The 18,823-nt window shown below is 40.8% G+C and overlaps 1 protein-coding gene across 1 annotated transcript in view; it reads right to left on the reverse strand.

The window, feature by feature from the left end:
- Positions 1-18,569, reverse strand: part of TENM3 (teneurin transmembrane protein 3) — a 434,963-nt gene extending 416,394 nt beyond the window's left edge. Inside the window, exon 1 of the mRNA XM_027122504.1 lies at positions 18,267-18,569. Within this exon, the coding sequence (XP_026978305.1) occupies positions 18,267-18,498 (232 nt within the window). The 5' untranslated portion in view covers positions 18,499-18,569. The remainder of the gene's footprint in view (positions 1-18,266) is intronic.
- Between the last annotated feature and the right edge of the window lie 254 nt (positions 18,570-18,823).

Consider the following 18,823-nt stretch of genomic DNA (forward strand, 5'->3'; position numbering starts at 1 on the left):
ATATATATGGCTGAGTAGTATCCATTATATATATAATACTGAGTGTACATATATATATATATATATACTCAGCCACAGAAAGAATAAAATTTTGCCATCGGCAGCGACGTGGATGGACTTGGAGGGCATTATGCTAAGTGAAATAAATCAAACAGAGAAAGACAAATACTGTGTGACATCACTTGTATGTAGGATCTGAAAAATACAACAAACTGATGAATAAAACAAACAAGAAGCAGACTGACAGATACAGAGAACAAACTAGCAGTTACCAATGGGGAGAGGGAAGTGGGGAGGACAGTATAGGGGGAGGGGAGAAAAAAAGCGTTATTATGGAATTATATGAAATCGTATGTATGAATCTTTTGAAAATTGTAAAGCACTATAGAATCTAAAGAATCGTTCATTCAGTTAAAAAATTTTTTAATTAAAAAAAGAGATGCTTTATGTAAATGAAGCCAGCATAAAGGGAAGCAAAATGAAAAATGACAAAAAATAAACACCTGGGCAAGTGTAATAATCATAGAGAAATGGACAATTTGAGGGGGGGAACAAGGTTGTTTTCAAATCATTTTAGAATAGTCACATTGCCACCAAAGTTGACTTTTCCTTCATTCAAAACTCTCTCTCCCCAGTGCTTCAAATTCCACTGTTGCTGATTCCCCCCTTAGGTTAAGGATTCTTGCTTGTAGGATCCCTCGTTTTAATGCAGACACCCCTGGGGAGCTCTAGCTATTACATTTGAATGAATTAGTCTATTAGATTATTTCCTACAATTCAGCAACGTTTAGCAAGATGGGCTATACTTATGGAAAGCTCAGGCAGTTTGGACAAACAGAAGGATGGTGAAAAGAAGGGTTCCTGATTGGGAGAAGAAGCAGTTGGCTCTGGTACCGTGGAGCCGGGAATTTGGGGTTGGGATGCGGTTCTTGGCGCTGGACTTTAGGTCAATGTGGAGAAATGGGAAGAGACTGGCAGAAGAAGGCAGCAAAGATGCTCTAGAACCAGACTAAAGACATGACCGTCTTGTTTAAACTCATCTTTGGCTTCAAGTAACATGAAGGAGATGAGGATACATTTATTCTTATTTTCCATGGTTTCTTCAGATTGTGTTCTTTGCAATGCTTCTAACACTATTACCTTAATTTCTTTCTGCACCCTGTAGAGTCTTTATATTAATTCTGTTGGCCGAGACTGGTGAAATCAGTATCTACCTCCTGCACACTGAATTTTGATAACCTTGATCAGCAAGGCCAGCTGAGTTTCCCATTACAATTTGAAACAGTCCCAACATAATAAATTGCAGGAGGAACAAAGTGTACCTGAGGAGGAAATTTCTTGTGATTAAAAGGCAAGGTTAGCTTGGACTAGATTAGGCATTTCTGTTTCATGACACTCATAAATTTGAAAAACCTATAAAAGAAAGACTGAATAAACAGCCCAGGCAGGTGGCATCATTGAAAAAAGGTTCACATTTTGAAAAATGAGGGAGGGTGTGTGACAAAATGGAAAGGACCACTTTCCACCAGCACTGAGCATAGCTACCTCTTTAATAAAAGAGGGGGGTTGGGAAAAAAATGGCCTTTGTCTTGCATGGTGTCTATAACCTAGTCCGAATAAGAAGGGATTTTTCAAAGCTGCAGTGCAGTGATGTTCACCATTAGGCAAGACATCTGCTATGTCTGGGTGAGTTGAAAAGGAAAAGCCTCTACGCGAGGGACTAGCCTCGGAGTGACCCAGGGTGACTGCAGAACCCAGAGGAGGGTGGTCCCACATGAGAACTCGTGGTATTCTCTCCCCTCTTATGTCTAGATTCTCTAATGCTTAGATTGTGCCCTTTCTCTCTCTCTATTTCACTTGTTTCTTCTCTTTTCCAAAACTACTTTATTGAGATATTAACTCACAAACCATACAGTGAACCTACTTAAAGTGTACAAGTCAATGCTTCTTAGCATACACATGGTGGTGTGCCACTATCACCACAATCGATTTTAGAACATTTTCATCACCCTTGTACCAATTGTCAGTCACCTCCCATTTCCCCTCTTACCCCACCACTCCCTCTAGCCCTAGGCAAGCACTAAGCTACTTTCTCTCACTATAGATTTGTCTACTCTGGACATTTTAAAGAAAAGGGGTCCTACAATATGTAGACTTTTGCGACTGGCTTTTTTCACTTAACATAGTGTTTTCAAGATTCATCCACATTGTAGCGTGTGCCAGCAGTCATTTCTTTTTATGGCCAAATGATATTCCATTGTATAGACGCATCATCTTTTATTTATCTGTGTATCAGTTAATGGACATTTGAGTTGTTTCCACTTTTTGGCTACTATGAAAATGCTGCTACGGAACACCATATGTTTTTATTTCTCTTGTGGATATACCTATGAGAGGCATTGCTGGGTGATATTGTATTAGCTCTGTGTTTAACCTTTTGAGGAACCGCCAGACTGTTTTCCACAGTGGCTGCACCGCTTTCCTTTCTGACCACAAGTGTATGAGAGTTCCAGTTTCTGCACATCCTCACAACGCTTATTATCTGTTGGCTCTCTTTTATGTCACACTGCCAGTGTGTATATACCATATTGTAAACTTGCAGTGAGGAGTTGGCACAGGAACTGGTACTGAAACCGCGAACTGTTCTCTTAAAAAGCAACGGATTCTGCGGGTCTGCTACACAATCTCATTATTTCTTTATCATTTTTTCCTTTGCCTTCTATTATGCTGCCTTAGTCTTTGAAAATATTTTGTCTGTTAAAGTATTCTTTAGCGCTGAAAGTCTACCTCTTAGACTGTATCCGAGAGAAATAAAATCACCTGGACTTAAACAGACATGTACAAGTATTGTTTATTACGGCATGGTTGTAAAAATTAAAATAAGTGGAATGTTTACCAGAAAGGGAACTGTTAAATACGTGATATATTCCCTGCATGGAATGCTATGTGGCTATAGCAGAAAGAGTGGGTTTGGACCTATGTTTTCTGTGCTGGAGGGAAGCCTATTATATATATTTTAAGTAAAAAAAATACAAGTTGCAAAGTAGTGTGTAGAGTATGATCCCATTTTTGGAAACTAAGAAAGAGACCCAACAGATTATATAAATGCCTATGGTTTTGAGCATGAATAAAGGGGAGGGGGCCATTAACTGTCAAGATGGACCACACAGAAGGAGACGTAAGTGAAGGAAATCAGTAATTTTCTCTTCTATAGTTTTGAATTTTTACTTTGCATGATAATTTCCATTAATTTAAAAACATAAGAAAGAAAGATGAAAGTCTACCTTCTTTTAAGAAAACCAATATATTTTCTTGACTTGCTGTTTAATAGCTCCCATTCAATAATTAGAAATTTAGTTTACTACCTTCCCTTGGAGAAGCTGGGTTTTAAAACTCCTTCCTTGTGTAAGTTGTGTAAGAAATACAGGAGCAACGTTTTTCTTTTCATTCTTCCCTTTCCCTTCATCATATATGGACTTTTTTAAAGGTGAATAAGCATCTATTTCTTCTATAGTAACAAGCCCCGTAACTGAGCGTAGGAAATGGAGAGAAGGATCAATGTAAGTGTAATACACAGAAGTAAAATAATCTGTAACTGCCTTTAAGCATTTTCCTTGGCCGTTGCCAGCTTGGATGGAATTATATACTTTCTGACGTGGAGGCATCGTCCTCCAAGGGCGGAGCACAGCCCCGAACTACAAACTGGACAAACATTTCTCATTTGGTACTGGTGGATTCAGTGTCACCACCATCTTACCCGGAGTTCCCTTTTTTGCTGTGTTTGTAAAACGATAAGAAGATCACGGAGTAAAACAAGCGTGTGGAATTTTTTCCCCTTTGAGTCCTAATGCATATTTTCTGGGATACTCCAAACTTCCTTACGTTAAATTTGTCACTCTTTGAACAGAATACCCACCCTTGAACATGCAGTAGAAGCTCCAGTGAGGGTATAAATCTTGACTTACAGGATCCTACACAAAACTACATTTTAAAAATTAACTTAAAATCCCACTAAATACCTTAACTTTCCCTACCCCATTTTACTCTCTCTATAAAACGTAAATATCGTCAACAGTATTCAACAGCCTTCTCGATGTTCCTATTCATAAGATATTAATATCTAATATTTCTAGAGGACAAAGGAAATGACCACTGTACACCATATTTACAATCCAATTTATCACTCAAAATACGGGTCTAACGGAAGCCATTGCAGGTTACACCCCTCAGCATTCATCCTGAACTCGGCTGTGAACTCTATGTACCTGTCACTGCAAGTGTGTGGTTGAGACTTGACGGTGAACTTGATGAGAAGCCTGAGAAGGGAAAACCCCAAGTGCATTTGCAAGCAGGGAAAGCAGGATTAGATGAACAGCCCCAGAGAATATGCATTTTCTTCAAGATAAGATTTGTGAAGCCCCCAGGGGGGACAAACATGGATACTGAAGAGGAAGCTTGGTGGCTCAAACAAGAAAAATGAGGTTGCGAGTCTGCTGACTTATAAGGAAGAGGCATCTTCTTAAGCATGTACCACGAAGGGTTTAGATGCCCACCCCAGAATAGTGCAATTCTGACATTAGCAACCATTTGTACCCATTTGTAAGGAGGGTAATAACTTTAAATTTGGTTTTTCTCAAAAGCGTTCTGAAAATGAATTTGCTTTTTATTTTTTACCCAGTCATTGTTTCTTTAGAACAACCCGGGACCCAGCGATGGATGCTAATACGCCTACAACCCTCCAACGTATCTGCTGCTATCTGATAATCAAACTGCAGTAGGTATTGGTATAAATATGCGTGTGGTTTGGCACGAAGCAGCAGGTGTTTAATAATTGTGACTGAAGCGGCACCACAGTGATTCACAACGTGGATACAAAGTTGGCAGTGTGGCAAGGAACCAGATACAAGTTTAGCAGCAGAGGGTGCTCAGGACATCAGACCAATAAAGGCCGAGGCAGGGGGCAAGGATTACCCCTACTGTGTCCAGAGGAGAGCTATAAGCTACATCTATCTACTCACACCTTCTGGCAGGTAATCTACAGAGCAGGTTGGCTGCCAAGTCTGAAAGAGGCACTTACCTACTTAACAGCCCAAATTAGTTAACCATCAGTTAGGAAGGGGAGCTAAAAGAGGGAACTAGGAGGAAAACATTCACATGAAACGATGATGAACTGCAGCTCTTTAACTGGTGTCTTTAAGTACAGAAATTTAAAGCTGAGTAAACATGGCCATCTAAATCCTTTAATCCCACCGCTGACATTCGTAGTGACTGAGAAGGATTAATCATTTTGATCTCTAAATGAATCATTTTAAAGAGTTCATATTTAAAAGGAATAAACTTTGGAGTTGCAGTAATTAGCCTAGGGGATCTGATGTCTGTTTCAGGTTTTTGTCTTTCTTTATGAAACCCTGTTCTCCCGAAGAAAAGGTTTTCTTAGCACCAGGAAGTATTTCAGAAAACATGAAAAAGGGTTTCAGATTCCTTTCGTTTTTGTAAGATGACAGAGGGTAGAACTGGAAATTCACAGCAGCATTAAGTGCTGAACGGTAAGACCACATGGTCGTATTTCTTTTGAAGTCTAGGATCAGTTCCCATTATTCACTATAATGGCATCCAAGACTAAATGAAATCTCAGTCTTTAAAATTAAAAGCATTTTGCTCTTGGGTCTCAAATTTTCCTCTTTCACAGTTTCCAACATGCCTGAATGTTTAATCTATTTTCAAAATGCAAAAAATACAAAGGAACAAAATAAAAATAAGAGTAAGAAAAAAATGGATATATTCCATTTCACTTCCAAAACAGGATAAAATGGTACAGAGAGACACACAATTAGTATCTTAATCAACAGAGCTATGAATACTATTTTTACATCCGCCAAATGCTATTGGTGATATTCTAAAATTATACGTACATCTTGCATGATTTACATCTCAGAAATATGAATTTAATTCTTTTGACCTATCTGGAAACACACAATATGCGGAAAGATTTAAAAATTATTTATTGTTTCAGGGAATTCCAACATTAAAACTGCCAAAACATGTAACCTATATCCAAGAGTTAAAAATGGACCTTTTTTTCTGTTTGGAAATGGATGAAAATATTTGAAAGGCATGGTCCCAGCTACGTGCCACAAGTCGGCCTCCGCTCCCTCGGCACCGTCCTGGAAAGGCTGGGGCTGCCATTATCTTAGTGGGCAGAATGTCTTTATCCAGCAAAACACTGTAGTGCATTGGCAGCAGAGGTGGTCTCTAAAAGGACTGTGCTTGCGGTTCAGTGGAGACAATGTGACTGTCCCAGGACCAAGTGAAATGTCATCTTGGCTGAAGCTGGATGCAAAGAGAAAGCAAACCCCAGACCTCCCACGTCCAGCTACACTTGTCTGAGCATATGCCTAGCTTGGGGGTTTGTTTCTAAAGTTATTACTGCTTAGGTAAATTCTATATGCAGTGAAGCACACAAATCTTAAGTGGACACTTCAGCGAGTTCTAACGTATGTTTCCACCACGAAGCCCAGCTAAACACAGCACATCTCCTTCACGCCCACAAAGTTCCCGTATCCCCTGAAGTCAATCCCCGTCACCATAGGCAACTACTGTTCTGACTTCTTCTTTTTTTTTTTTTGCCGTACGCGGGCCTCTCACTGTTGTGGCGCAGGCTCAGCGGCCATGGCTCACGGGCCCAGCCGCTCCGCCGCATGTGGGACCTTCCCGGACCGGGGCACGAACCCGTGTCCTCTGCATCGGCAGGCGGACTCTCAACCACTGCGCCACCAGGGAAGCCCCTGACTTCTTTTATTATAGATAGGTTTTGTCTGTTCTTGAACGGAATATAAATAGTCACACAGTATCGACTACGGATCCTCTCACTTAATGGAATGCTTTTGAGGTTCTTCCACATTGTTGCTTTATCAGTAATTCATCTTTGGTATTACCAGGCTGTGTTCTATTGCATGAATGGAACTACAATTTGTTACATCCATTCACTTGGTGATTCCTGTTTGGGTTGATTATGGAGAAAGCTGCTATGAAGATAAAGCTTCATTTGTCTTATATGTAAATACTTAGGATATGCATTGCTCGGTCAAAAGGAAGATGTTATTTTTAACTTTACATAAGACGTTGCCGAACAGTTTCTGAAAATCTTGCCATTCTACACTTCGCACTCCCATCAGCAATGTATGAGAGTTCAGTTGTTCCACATCCTTACAGATATTTGGTGCTGCGGAATTTTTTACTTTAGCCATTCCAGTGGGTGAGTGGTAATATGTCGTCGTAGTTTTAATTTTCAGTTCCCTGATGGCTAATGATGTTGAGCACTGTTTCAGGTACTCATCAGACATTTGTGTATTTTCCATGTAGTTTTGAAGGATTTTGTCCATTTTTAAATTGTATTGTTAATCTTTTTATTATTGAGTTATAGGAGCTCTTTATATAGTCTGGATATAAGTCCTTTGTCATATATATGACATATACGTATATATGTGTATATATTATGCATGCATATGACATATATACTGTCATATATATGTGTATGTGTGTATGTGTATATATATATATATATATATATATATATATATATATATACACACACACAATTTTCTCTTACACTGTGGCTTGCTGTTTCATTTTCTTAAAGGTATTTTCTGATAAGTAGAAGTTTTAATGTTGATGAAGTCCAATTTATCAACTTTCTTTTTCTTTTATGTTTTGTCCTTTTTATGACCTAAGCTATCTATGCTTACTTCAAGGTTGCAAGCATATTCAAGAACATGGTTAACTTTTTCTGTGGGTTTCTTAAAAGGGCTTGGTTTTTTCTTGTAAATTAGGAAGGCAAAAGAGTAGGAAAATCATAGGATCAGACTCTGTTTATTTCTGGCTCTGGAACTCACCAGCTGTTGACTGAGTGAGCATTTTCACAAGTCTGGGTCTCAGTTTTCCTCATCTATAAAATGGACTTAGAGGATCTCAGATACCTCCCAACCGTAAGTTTATGCAGAGGCATAAAGAAGGTAGCACAATGGACCACGAAACAAGGCTGAGAACAATAGTATCATGAGTCCAAGCAGGAGGAAAAGGAAGAGAATAGACCTTGGTAAAAGTACGGGTCACAAGGGTTAAAATGTCCTTTAGTACCAGGAACTTTGGGTTTATATTTCATCCCTAAACTAAATCAGAAACCCTGTGCCGTGCTCCTACTGTGCCTGGAATTCATCCTGAATTGAAAATCAACCCTCAGGACAGTGTGAACATTAACAACGGTATCTGCCTGTCTGGAAAGGTGCTTCTCCTCCCCACTCCTATGGTTCCAAGACAGGGATTATTTTTGCCTTTGACCTTTGATGATTTAGAGCGGCAGGTTTTCCCTCATAGCCCCACTCTCCAAATACAACCTCTGTGACTATTTTACTGTTTTTTCTTTCCTTTCTCTTTCTTTCTTTTTTTGTAATTCTGCAAATGGATTTTGTTGTGTTTATTTCAATACTTTTAAGAGTTTTTGAGTCAAGTTTTGTGTGATACAATTCACAAGTTGGTCTTTTCTTTTTCTGGCTTCTTCCTAATCCCAAACTTCACAGTTGTACAGCAAGTCCTTGCTGTAGGAATCAATGTATTGCGTTTAGATGTTGATAATGGATCACTATATATTTTTCAATGGAAACAACATGGAGGAAGGCCTGATGGAACACGCAGGTGTATTAGGTCACCTGGATGGAAGAACATTCTAGGGTGTGACTCCAATGTACACAGACAGACAATGTCTGTCTGCAAAGGATGTGTGCAGAATTCCAAACAGGAACACCTGTCACTATGGTTGCTTCTCCCATTCATTTTCTGCTTACCAAGCTGGGAGGAACTTCCTCAGCAAATCACTGGTGGTCACCTGGTTCACAGATGCTCTATGAGGGATGCCAGGACACGAGCTGTGCAGGGCGGATGCAGGGGCCCGGATGAGCTACTGCTTTTCTCAGACTAATAGGAAAACTCATGACCTTTTCATGTGTTCACTGACCACTTGAATTTGCTCTTCTGTGAATTGAAGCTATTTCCCGTTGGGTTGTCTTTCTGTTTTCAATTTGTAAAAGTCACTCTTACTTTATTTTATGTGTGTGTGTGTGTATCTTTTATCTGTCACATGGATTATAAACATATTTCCCAACAAAATAATTTTGTTCATGGTATGCTTATTTACATTTTATATAAAAGATTGTAAGTAAAAAATAATCATACAAGGCTTCTCTTCTGGATTTTTTATTTCAATTGGAATGGTCTCCTCTATTCTCGGGATGTACACAGTCCCTGGGGCAGGCTGTGCAGATTCAAAACCAGCTTTTCCTTGCCTTCCTCTGTTATAAAAGCTGGAAAGCAAAAATAGTAAATGTTCCCTCTTCTCATGCAGCTAAGCGTAGCCAAGGATAACAGTTGTGAAAAATAGAGATGCAAGAAGACGTCTCTGGGGAGTGAAAGGAAATAGTCCAATGGAGAGAAACCCTTCTCCCTTTTGCTTTGGTTCTATTTCAACAGGAATATGAAAATGCAGCCAACATCTGGGGATCCGTAGGGCAAAGGTCACATGCTACAGATGACTGAGCCAAGAAAGATAGAAGGTACCTGGGGCCCTGATGGCATCTTTGAACCCTGGACGGTCTGCCTCTGGACTTCTTGTTTTGTAAGAAAATAATTCTGTTAGGTGTTTAAACCACTGTTTTGGGAACTTTCTGCTACTCACGGGTCAAGTCATTGCTACTTTATTCAGTCTCTCAAATCAACTTCTAGAGTTCTTATTGCTTTATTTTTTACATTTGTCTTTAATCCATCTTAATTTATTTTTGAATATGCTGAAAGATATGGGTCCAATTTTATATTCTTCCAGATGGATAACCAGCTGTGCCAGCACCATTTATCAAATCCCAATGAATAGAAAAACCATTTTTTGTTTTATGCTAAATTTCCCTGTATGCTAGGATCTAGTTCTGAAATTTTAGCCAACTCCACTGATCAACTTGTCTTTATTTACACCAATATCTTATAGACGTGATTACATGGCTTTATACTATTTTAAACAATACATGGTAAGGCCCTTTTATTCTCACTTTTGAATATATTTTTGACATTTATTCTCCCACATTAATTTTCAGATCACTTTCTCCAATTAAACATGAGCCTTGACTCCTATGCATTTATTTTCATAGAACTGGTATTTTTATATCTGTCTTCCCATCCGAAAACATTGACTGTCTTTCCATTTATTCAGATCTGTTGTCTGTCTCACAATAATATTTACAGATCTCTTCATATTAGGTCCTATACCACTCTTGTTAACATTTATCCCAGAGAACTTTATAGTGTTTGTTGCCATTGTGGTAGGATATTTTTTTTCTGACCGCCAAGTTTAGCCAATTATTGTTTAATAAGTACTTAATGGTATACGACGTGCATCAGGTATTATTCTAAGCAGTTTATATATATCAACTCATTTCATTCTCAGCAAACTGTAGACAGAAGGAAACTGAAGCACAGAGAAACTAAGTGATTTGTTCAAGCGAGTTACTCGGCCAAAATGAGGTGACTTGCCGCTTGGTTAATGAATGGCAGGTGTGGGTCTCAAACACACATCTTCATCCAGAAAATATACTCTCAGCTATTATGCTAAATATACTACCAGTGATGCCCATAGATTCATCTTGCATTTACCCAAGTACCAATTTGCTTCAAACTTGAAAAAAATCTTTCTAGTGGTTTTTATTTCACATGGTTTTTTGTATGTACAAAATCAATCACATATTTAGCAAAAGTGCTAATTTTAACGTTTTCCAAAATATATATCGTTTCATTTTCTTCTCTTACTACAATTGCTAAAATGTCTAAACAATTTTGCATAGTAATCGTGAGGGTAGGTGAGCCTTTTCTGTGTTACTGATTTTAACTGAAATGGTCCTAGAATCTTACCCTTGAGAATGCTTTTTTTTGTTTTTGCTGTACGCGGGCCTCTCACTGTTTTGGCCTCTCCCGTTGCAGAGCACAGGCTCTGGACACGCAGGCTCAGTGGCCATGGCTCACGGGCCCAGCCGCTCCGCGGCATGTGGGATCCTCCCGGACCGGGGCACGAACCCGTGTCCCCTGCATCGGCAGGCGGACTCTCAACCACTGCGCCACCAGGGAAGCCCTAATTTTTTTGATTGATTGATCATCTTACACGACTAACATATTTGTTTTTTTCCTTCTTGTTTACTTAGTGAGTTTTATTTTAATCAGGAATGGGTTTAAAATTTTATCCCAAACCTTTTCATCATCTAGTGATAAGATCATGCTTTTCTACACTGATTTATTAATCTAATTACGTTAATAGATTTCCCAACATTGAAAAATCCTTGCATCATCACCCAGGATTAGTAACCACTTGGTTATTAATCTGGTCCAGACTGTTACCCTTTTTATACATTGCTAGATTCTTATATACAAATGGTTATTTAGAATTTTTATTACATACATATTGAGAAGAAATTTTGGTCTAGATAGTTTCTTTTTTGTACTATGGTAATCAAGTTTTGTTGTTAAGGTTATGTCAACCTCACAATATGAATTTTAGTGCTTTCCATCTTTTTCTTTTCTTTTTTATTTTTTTGGTGTTGAATAGCTTTTTGAACTATGGACTTAGCTGTACTTTGAAGGTTATGTAAGATTTACCTAGGAACCTATCTGGTACTTTTTAATGGCGTCCCTTTTAATCACCTTGCTAATCTCTTTTGAGGTAACTGATTCTGATGACTTTTCTCCATGTTTTGAAATAATTTGGGGTTGATCATATTTTACTAAGAAAAAATAAATTTCCCTGGATTTAAAAAAATGTGCTGTTTGGAGCAGTTCCTTTTCGTCGTTATGACGTCTTCAGTATCTCTCCTTATTTTCGCTCTCATTATTGTTTAAGCGGGACCATCGGGGCTTTCTGGTTTCTTAGACTTCTTAAAGCATCAACTTTTTGTTTGCTTTTAATTTAAGTTTATCATGATGATCTACTTCTTCCTATTTTCCTGTGGTTCCTTTTTCCGGATATTTCACTTATTTCTTAATATATACAGTATGTTCGTTTTTGTTGGTCTTTTTAGATCTGTTTCTGAAGGAGGTGAACCACACATCCCTCAATAAATGTGTTTTAACAACATTTTCTCCCTAAAAGCTTTTGCTTGGTAAATTTAGCTACTATGCTGCGTAATGTGTGCCCTTTAAGAGTATTCATCCCGTTGTCTCTTACCATTTACTCGGTGGTCCTCTTTACCCTGTTTAGTGTTTTTAATGGTAAATTCCACCTTTCCTAATATTAATACTGCCAATCCTACTTTCTTTTTGTTTGTATTCACCTGATATCTCTTGACATCCATCTCTTTATTCTCAACCACTTTTTAACCATTTTAAGTCTGTTTCTTATAAATACCAATAACGTTTCTAAATCAGCTGGTTAGTTTCTGTTTGTGTCAAAATTCAGTTCATTCCTATTTCATGTAATGTGTCATACGGGAGAGTTCACGTCTTCCATCTTGTTTTATGGTTATTCATGATTTTACCTGTTTCCTCTTTTCCCTTGGAGCTGTTTTTGCTAAATTCATCAGATTGCTATTCATGCCTTTCCCCCCTGCTAATTAGGTAGGTCTATTGTGCTTTCTTCATTTCACTAATGATTACCTTCCCTCCCCTGACATTCATATTCAAATACATATTTTTCATTACCACATGAATGCAAGATAGCAATTATTCCCCTCCACTGAAGCTCTGCTCCATAACTGTTTCTCCCTCTTTCTTCAGATGAGATTTTGGGAACACTTTTAATCTCCCTACCAGCTTCTCCCAACTATTGGGTTTTGCTGATACGGAAGGAGTTTTATTTCTAGTCTTTTCTTAGGGTCTCCCTTGCAGTGGTTCTTGCACATTTCCACTCGCTCTACCGTCCTTTGGGATTTGACCGCACATGTACTGCACGGTGGGTGGTTCACCACATTTTCCTTTCCTTTCACAGGTAGTGACTCTGATTCAGTTGGTATCACTTCTTGAATACTTCAGATGGTGCACGTTGGTGATACAGTCTCTGAATCTCTGCATGTCCCTAAATATCTTGCGTTTACTCTGAGAGATGGATGATATATTCTCTGCATATAGAACCCCCGGGCTGTAGTCTTTTCCTTGTGGTAGAAGTTATTCTGTTGTCTTCTAGTTTTCACTGTTGATGATGAGAGATTCATTAGTTTTATATTTGTTTCTTTTGTAAGTCACAAGAAGAGTAACTTGTTTTTCTTTCTCTAGAATCTTGTAAAATATCTTTATCCACAAAGTTAAAGAATTTCTCGAGGATGTGCTAAGGTGTGTGTGTGTGTGTGTGTTCTTAATTTTACCTGGAACTTCGTCTTCTGAGCCATTTCTTCTACTTGGTCTTCAAAACCAGTCATTTGGATTTCAACAGTGACCACCCTTCCTTCTTCAACATATCTATTCTGTGTTTCTGGTTTCTAAATTATGGCTTTCCCCACCTTAGCGTTCGGCTGTTACTGCTGGCTTTGCTGCTGTGCCTTTTTTTTCGTACTTAGATGTCTGAGAGTGCTCTTATTATAATCTTTCATTTGGGTTTGGGCTTTCCTTTTCTTCCCATCGCTCATTTGCATTCGGAGCTTCCTGATCTGTCTGTTTTGCATCATACCTCACTTCCTACGTGCTGGGCGCCATTAAGCTTGTCGCTGCTTTCCTGGGGGCTGCCTTGGAAGCAGTGACAAGTCGTCTTAGTCGCTGGGGACAAGCCTTTCTACTCCCTGGGTTCCGGGGCTGGCACTCTCAGTACTGGAGTGGAGAAAAGGCGTCCACTTAGGCTCCCTCAGCTCCTGAGGGGCAAGGAAGACAGCTGCCCCTGCAGCACGACGTCCACTCCCGTGAGTAGTGTGGGAGGGGCCGGGGAGCCTCTCTCCGGCACCGGGAAGCCACAGCGTCCTCTCTGATCCTCACGCTAGGGCTTCACCCCACTTCGAGCGTTCATCTGGCCCAAGAAGAAAGGCACGTGCATCGTGGACCCTAAGAGGGTTCTAGACCTCATTTGCACCCACATCACTGCTCAGATCAGGAGGGGTAAAGAGCCATTTGGGAGATGGGTAAATGAGGCATGACTCGAACAACGCTTATACCACAGTCCCGGATACATGTGCACAGAAAAACTCAGACCGTGCCTCTAATGCCCTTCTGTTTCTCAAAAGAGGGTCACATTTGGTCAGGGGAAGGTCTAGCATCCGGAATCTTGTATAAAAGGTGGACCGGGACTCAGGACACAGCCCACCAAGCAGGTGCAGCAGGTGCAGCAGGAGGCTTCAGGGCTTGTGGCATCTCCTTTCCCACCAACTCTACTGGAACCGGCCTTGGGCCAGCAATACCATGAGGTGAGAAGTCGTGTCTGTGGGAGCTGGCGGTTGCTGAGCACCCCTGATGGCGACAAGCAGGAAGAGAAGGCAAATCCCAGAGCAGCGGTGAGGAAACAGGAGAGTTGCTGGGACCAGAAGCAAGCGGTCAGGGAGCCCCACTCAGAAATCAGTGACCTTCCTCCTTCCCTTTCCTACTTTGTAAATTTATTATGTATTTTGATTTCAGGTGCGTACAAACACAGACATAAGACTGTCTGCTTTTCAAATTTAAAAACAGGTAACCTTCCTCCCCTGACATTCTATAAATGAAGAATAAATGGTAGGCTTTTCATTTTAAAATTCTGAAATTCACAACCACGACACTGATGACTGACTAACGGGTAAACACTTTGGGTTAAGACTGTCTCAGAGGTGTTTTTCCTTTTTTTCCAGGGTTAGGGTTCTGTGGAAAAAAAGTGTTCCCACTTCCAGATATCACCTCATTTCAAACTTCGCCTTCACGGCCAATGTTCCTCACTGGAGTTGATGAGCTTCCGCATTTGGTCAAGGACATCACAGGCAATGTACATAGTGCGGAGAAGGAAAGATCTTTTATTTTATCACTTCTCTAAAAACCGTGGGATGATCTTATGCAGCTGTTTCATAAGAAATGTGTCTCAGATCTGACAGGATAAATTCCCTTCAAAGATGAATCAAAGAAAATAGTATCCAAGAATGCCAAAGAAGCCACTATTAGCCTAACCCCAATCACACCTACAGAGAGCTCCACAGCTGCTGAAAGGACTATTCCCACCAGCCAGTAAGCCACACGGAGAGATTTAAAAGGAGAGAAAGAGATCTGTGTGAGAACCGGTCAAACGACACATTACTGTGGAAAGGAAACCCTCCTTAGCTTTACAGTGTCTGAATATAACACGTAATTAACAATAGCCACTTGCCAGTCAGTAAAGCCATAGAAAATGATTAAAATTAAGTTTGATAATAGCCATAAAATTGGTCGATAAAAATAAAAATATTACATTTCTTTTTTTTATAGTTGACTAAAATCATTGTGTTTCTAGATTTGAATTCTCCATGTAATTGCATTAACAGGCGTCTCTACTACCCCTTCCTGCAGCTGAAGCTGCATTTTCCTGTGTCATTCAAAGAAGAAGTGGATTTGGACTGGCAAGGCGCTTTGAAACTCCATGGACAAGCTCAATTAGCATGATTCTTTGGAAGAGTTTCAACGGTCTTTGGCTACCATTAATATTTTTAATCTTTCATTTTTATTATGTGTATGATGTCAGGAGCTGTGGCAGGAAGCACATTTTGTCAATTAAATAATTAATACCACAGCATAATAGTCAGGGAGGAAAAACTGACATTTGTCAGGTTCAAAGAAAATGAAAGGCTGGGAGGATTCTTCATCATGCGTGCTTGGGAAACACATCATCCGATAGCAGACTTTCCCTTGTTCCTTTCTCACCTCATCTGCCGCTCCTGCTACAAATATTCCCCACATCAAAGCAGACGAAAGAAAAAGCATTTGCAATGCCTCCCTCTTCCCCACATGCTCATCCACCCAATCACAAAATCACGTCCATTTTATTTCCCAAATATTGTGTCCAGTCTCCTCATTTCTCTCGATCGGTACCATCAAAATTGGCTAAGACTGACTCCAGGAAACCAGAGGGCAAGGTTGACACTGAACTGCCCGTTTTCTGCCTTGGCAACCGCACAGAGGTTAGAAGCCTGAGCACCTGGGGGCAGACAGGCCTGGGTTCAAGTCCCAGCACGGCCCTCACTGGCCGTGGGATCTCAGGCCTCCAAGCCTTGACCGTCTCAACCTGTGAAAGGACGATGCCCCTGGGCCCTACGTCCCGAGGTGCTGGCGCACGTGACTCCGAGCACACTGACTGAACGAGGTAAGGAATCAGCACACCTCAGCTGTCCACAGCAGTGCCTTCCATTTACGTCCTTAGTACGACCTGACTTATGAACACGTCAACCGAATGGCAGCACCTCCGCACGCTGCACTTCTGCTCTTCCTTTCACCTCCGCTCTGAAACCTCTTCTCACCACTGCACTCGGCCGCTCCTGACAAGAGGCCCCTGTCGGCTGCCTTGTCTCCGTCCCTTCCCTCTGCCCCGTTCACTCTCTAGTCCTTGGCTGGCAAGGAGCTAGGTGACAGGGATGTTTGGTTCCGGGCTTTCCACAGATGGTCTCGCCGTGTCGTCAGCAACAGTGTGCACGGGACGAACGCTGCCTGGGAGGTGAAGGCTTCAGCTCGCTATTTTTAACCCGTTAAGCGTCCGCTCTGCCTAAACTAAACGCTTGCTGGGGGCAGAGACGCGCTTCCCCGGCGCATCACGCCACACGTGCTGCTTTGTTCCCTCTCACAGGATCCCACAGTGTAGCTGCTTCTTTGCCAACAGGGCACTAAAGGTTATTTTTGTTACAAAAGGTGAGACTTCACACCGGGTTCAGATTGCCTGCATTTCTACAGTACCTGCTGTTTCTGAAACTGGTGAAAAATGTACTCTGATAATCTCTGTTCACTGTGTAGAGATTATGAAAGAAGAAATGGGGTTTAGAATGATCACACATGGGACAATGAACTCAAGTCCCTTAATTTAGCAAGAGTACCTATCTCAAATATCTGCTCTGTATTTCCCTTAAAAACTGGATTTGAAATGTTCAGCAAGTTTTTCCTCTTTCGTATAATTTGATACCTGTAATTAGTAAGGCATGCTTTCGCGGGGAACACAACCTCTCTGGCACATCAAATGAGTCTTCTTGACGTAAACTGGTTTAGGTGAGGGAACACTATTTCAACCTATTGAGGGTGGCTCTTTCCACAACGTAGAGAAGAAAAGAACCATGGAAAAGTTCAAACTTTGGAATGATTTATAGCATTGTTACTTTTTCTTAAGTTTGTTCCTGTTCAGTATTAAACTGTTAGTCACACTGTCTGTAAGGTGACTGGAAAAGAATGAATATATTCTTTATTTCTGAAGTTTGATTTATTTTTCCTTGTTTCTTGATAAAATTAGCTACGGGATGCTAAGTTCTAGGTAAATGAACTGTGCAGTGCAGATGTAAGAGGATTTTATTTTTATTAGTGGTAACGTTGCCCACATCTCAAGACTGTGTTGGAAGGAACAAAATGTCCCTCTGTATGCCTAATTTTAAAGAAGCCACTGTCTTTAAAGCACGGAAATCAGTAGGGTTAGGACTGTGAACTCGAGTTACAGAAGTCGCTATTGCACTGGCAGACCACGCAGGCAGAAAACAGAGCGTAAAAGTGTCCAACAAACACATGGGAATGACCAAACCATAATGGATTACATTATGGGAAACCAGGATGTTTTAAGGCCTAAACTTAACGTCCCAAAATGCCTTCGAGAGAGAAAATGGAACCCTTGTGACGCAGGCTCTTCTATAAACAGACAAACAGCTGGGCCAGATGGATCACGACATGATCCAGAGAAGAATTCTTACTTTCTCATGAGGGAAGATGAGTCTCCTCACGCCAGTTCTAACTACAAAAACAGCGTCTGTGTGCACCTCCCTGAGCCTGGCAGGGAGCCCTGGAGACCTGGGTTTCAAGTTTAGGCACCAACACTTGGACCACACGCAGAATCGCAACCTCACATACGAAATGCGGGGTGTGGGATGATTCTTTACATGGGTCCATACCTGCATCTGGGTCCATGTGTCCGTAGGTGGCTTCCTACTTTTAATGTGGGATACTCGGGGATCATCTAATATCTCAAAGTCTAAATCAGAGGATAGGACATCAATCTAAGAAATAATCATACCACCTCGAAGGGAAAATGTGACCCCTGCAAGTTAGCAGGAGCTGTGCTTCGTGTTACTAGAGCAACGACCTACCTTGTCTGGTGAACTCATCTGCTTCTCTGTGAACCAGATCCTTTACTCTGTTTCCATAAAGCAGCCGCGAGGAATCGTGATCAAAAGCTTTCAGGGTTTCACTGGAACTGTAAGACTTCTGTGTGGGAACCCTGCACTCCGCGCTGTCTGCTGAGGAATTGGTATAGCGCCGTTCCTTCTCCCGTCTGTTCTTGGTCAGGGAGCAGTAAGGCCTACGTTCCTTCACATCCATACTTCATTCCTTCCGGGCGCACATCAGTCCCGGCGAAGTATGCTCAGGGTTCCATTCTCACTGGCCTGTCTGTGAAGATAAAAGGTTTGCATGATGTCAGCGTCACATTCGCCTGCAAACCGACTGCATCCTTCTCAATCTGGAGAATGGTGGAAAGTAAGGGTATTATTGCTTGTTGAGCAAACTTGCTTTCCACAAGAAATGAAAATTCGTGAAATCAGTGTAAAATGTCCTGTATTATCAGGAAGTGAGGCACACGTTCTGGTAATGAGAGCTATGGGTGCTTGTTTAAGCTACTAGATCTGATTTTTCACATTAGTACAAA

The sequence above is a fragment of the Aethalodelphis obliquidens genome, unplaced genomic scaffold (genome assembly GCF_003676395.1).
Source record: "Aethalodelphis obliquidens isolate GAN/ISIS:26980383/991018 unplaced genomic scaffold, ASM367639v1 scaffold25, whole genome shotgun sequence".
Taxonomy (NCBI): Eukaryota; Metazoa; Chordata; class Mammalia; order Artiodactyla; family Delphinidae; genus Aethalodelphis; species Aethalodelphis obliquidens.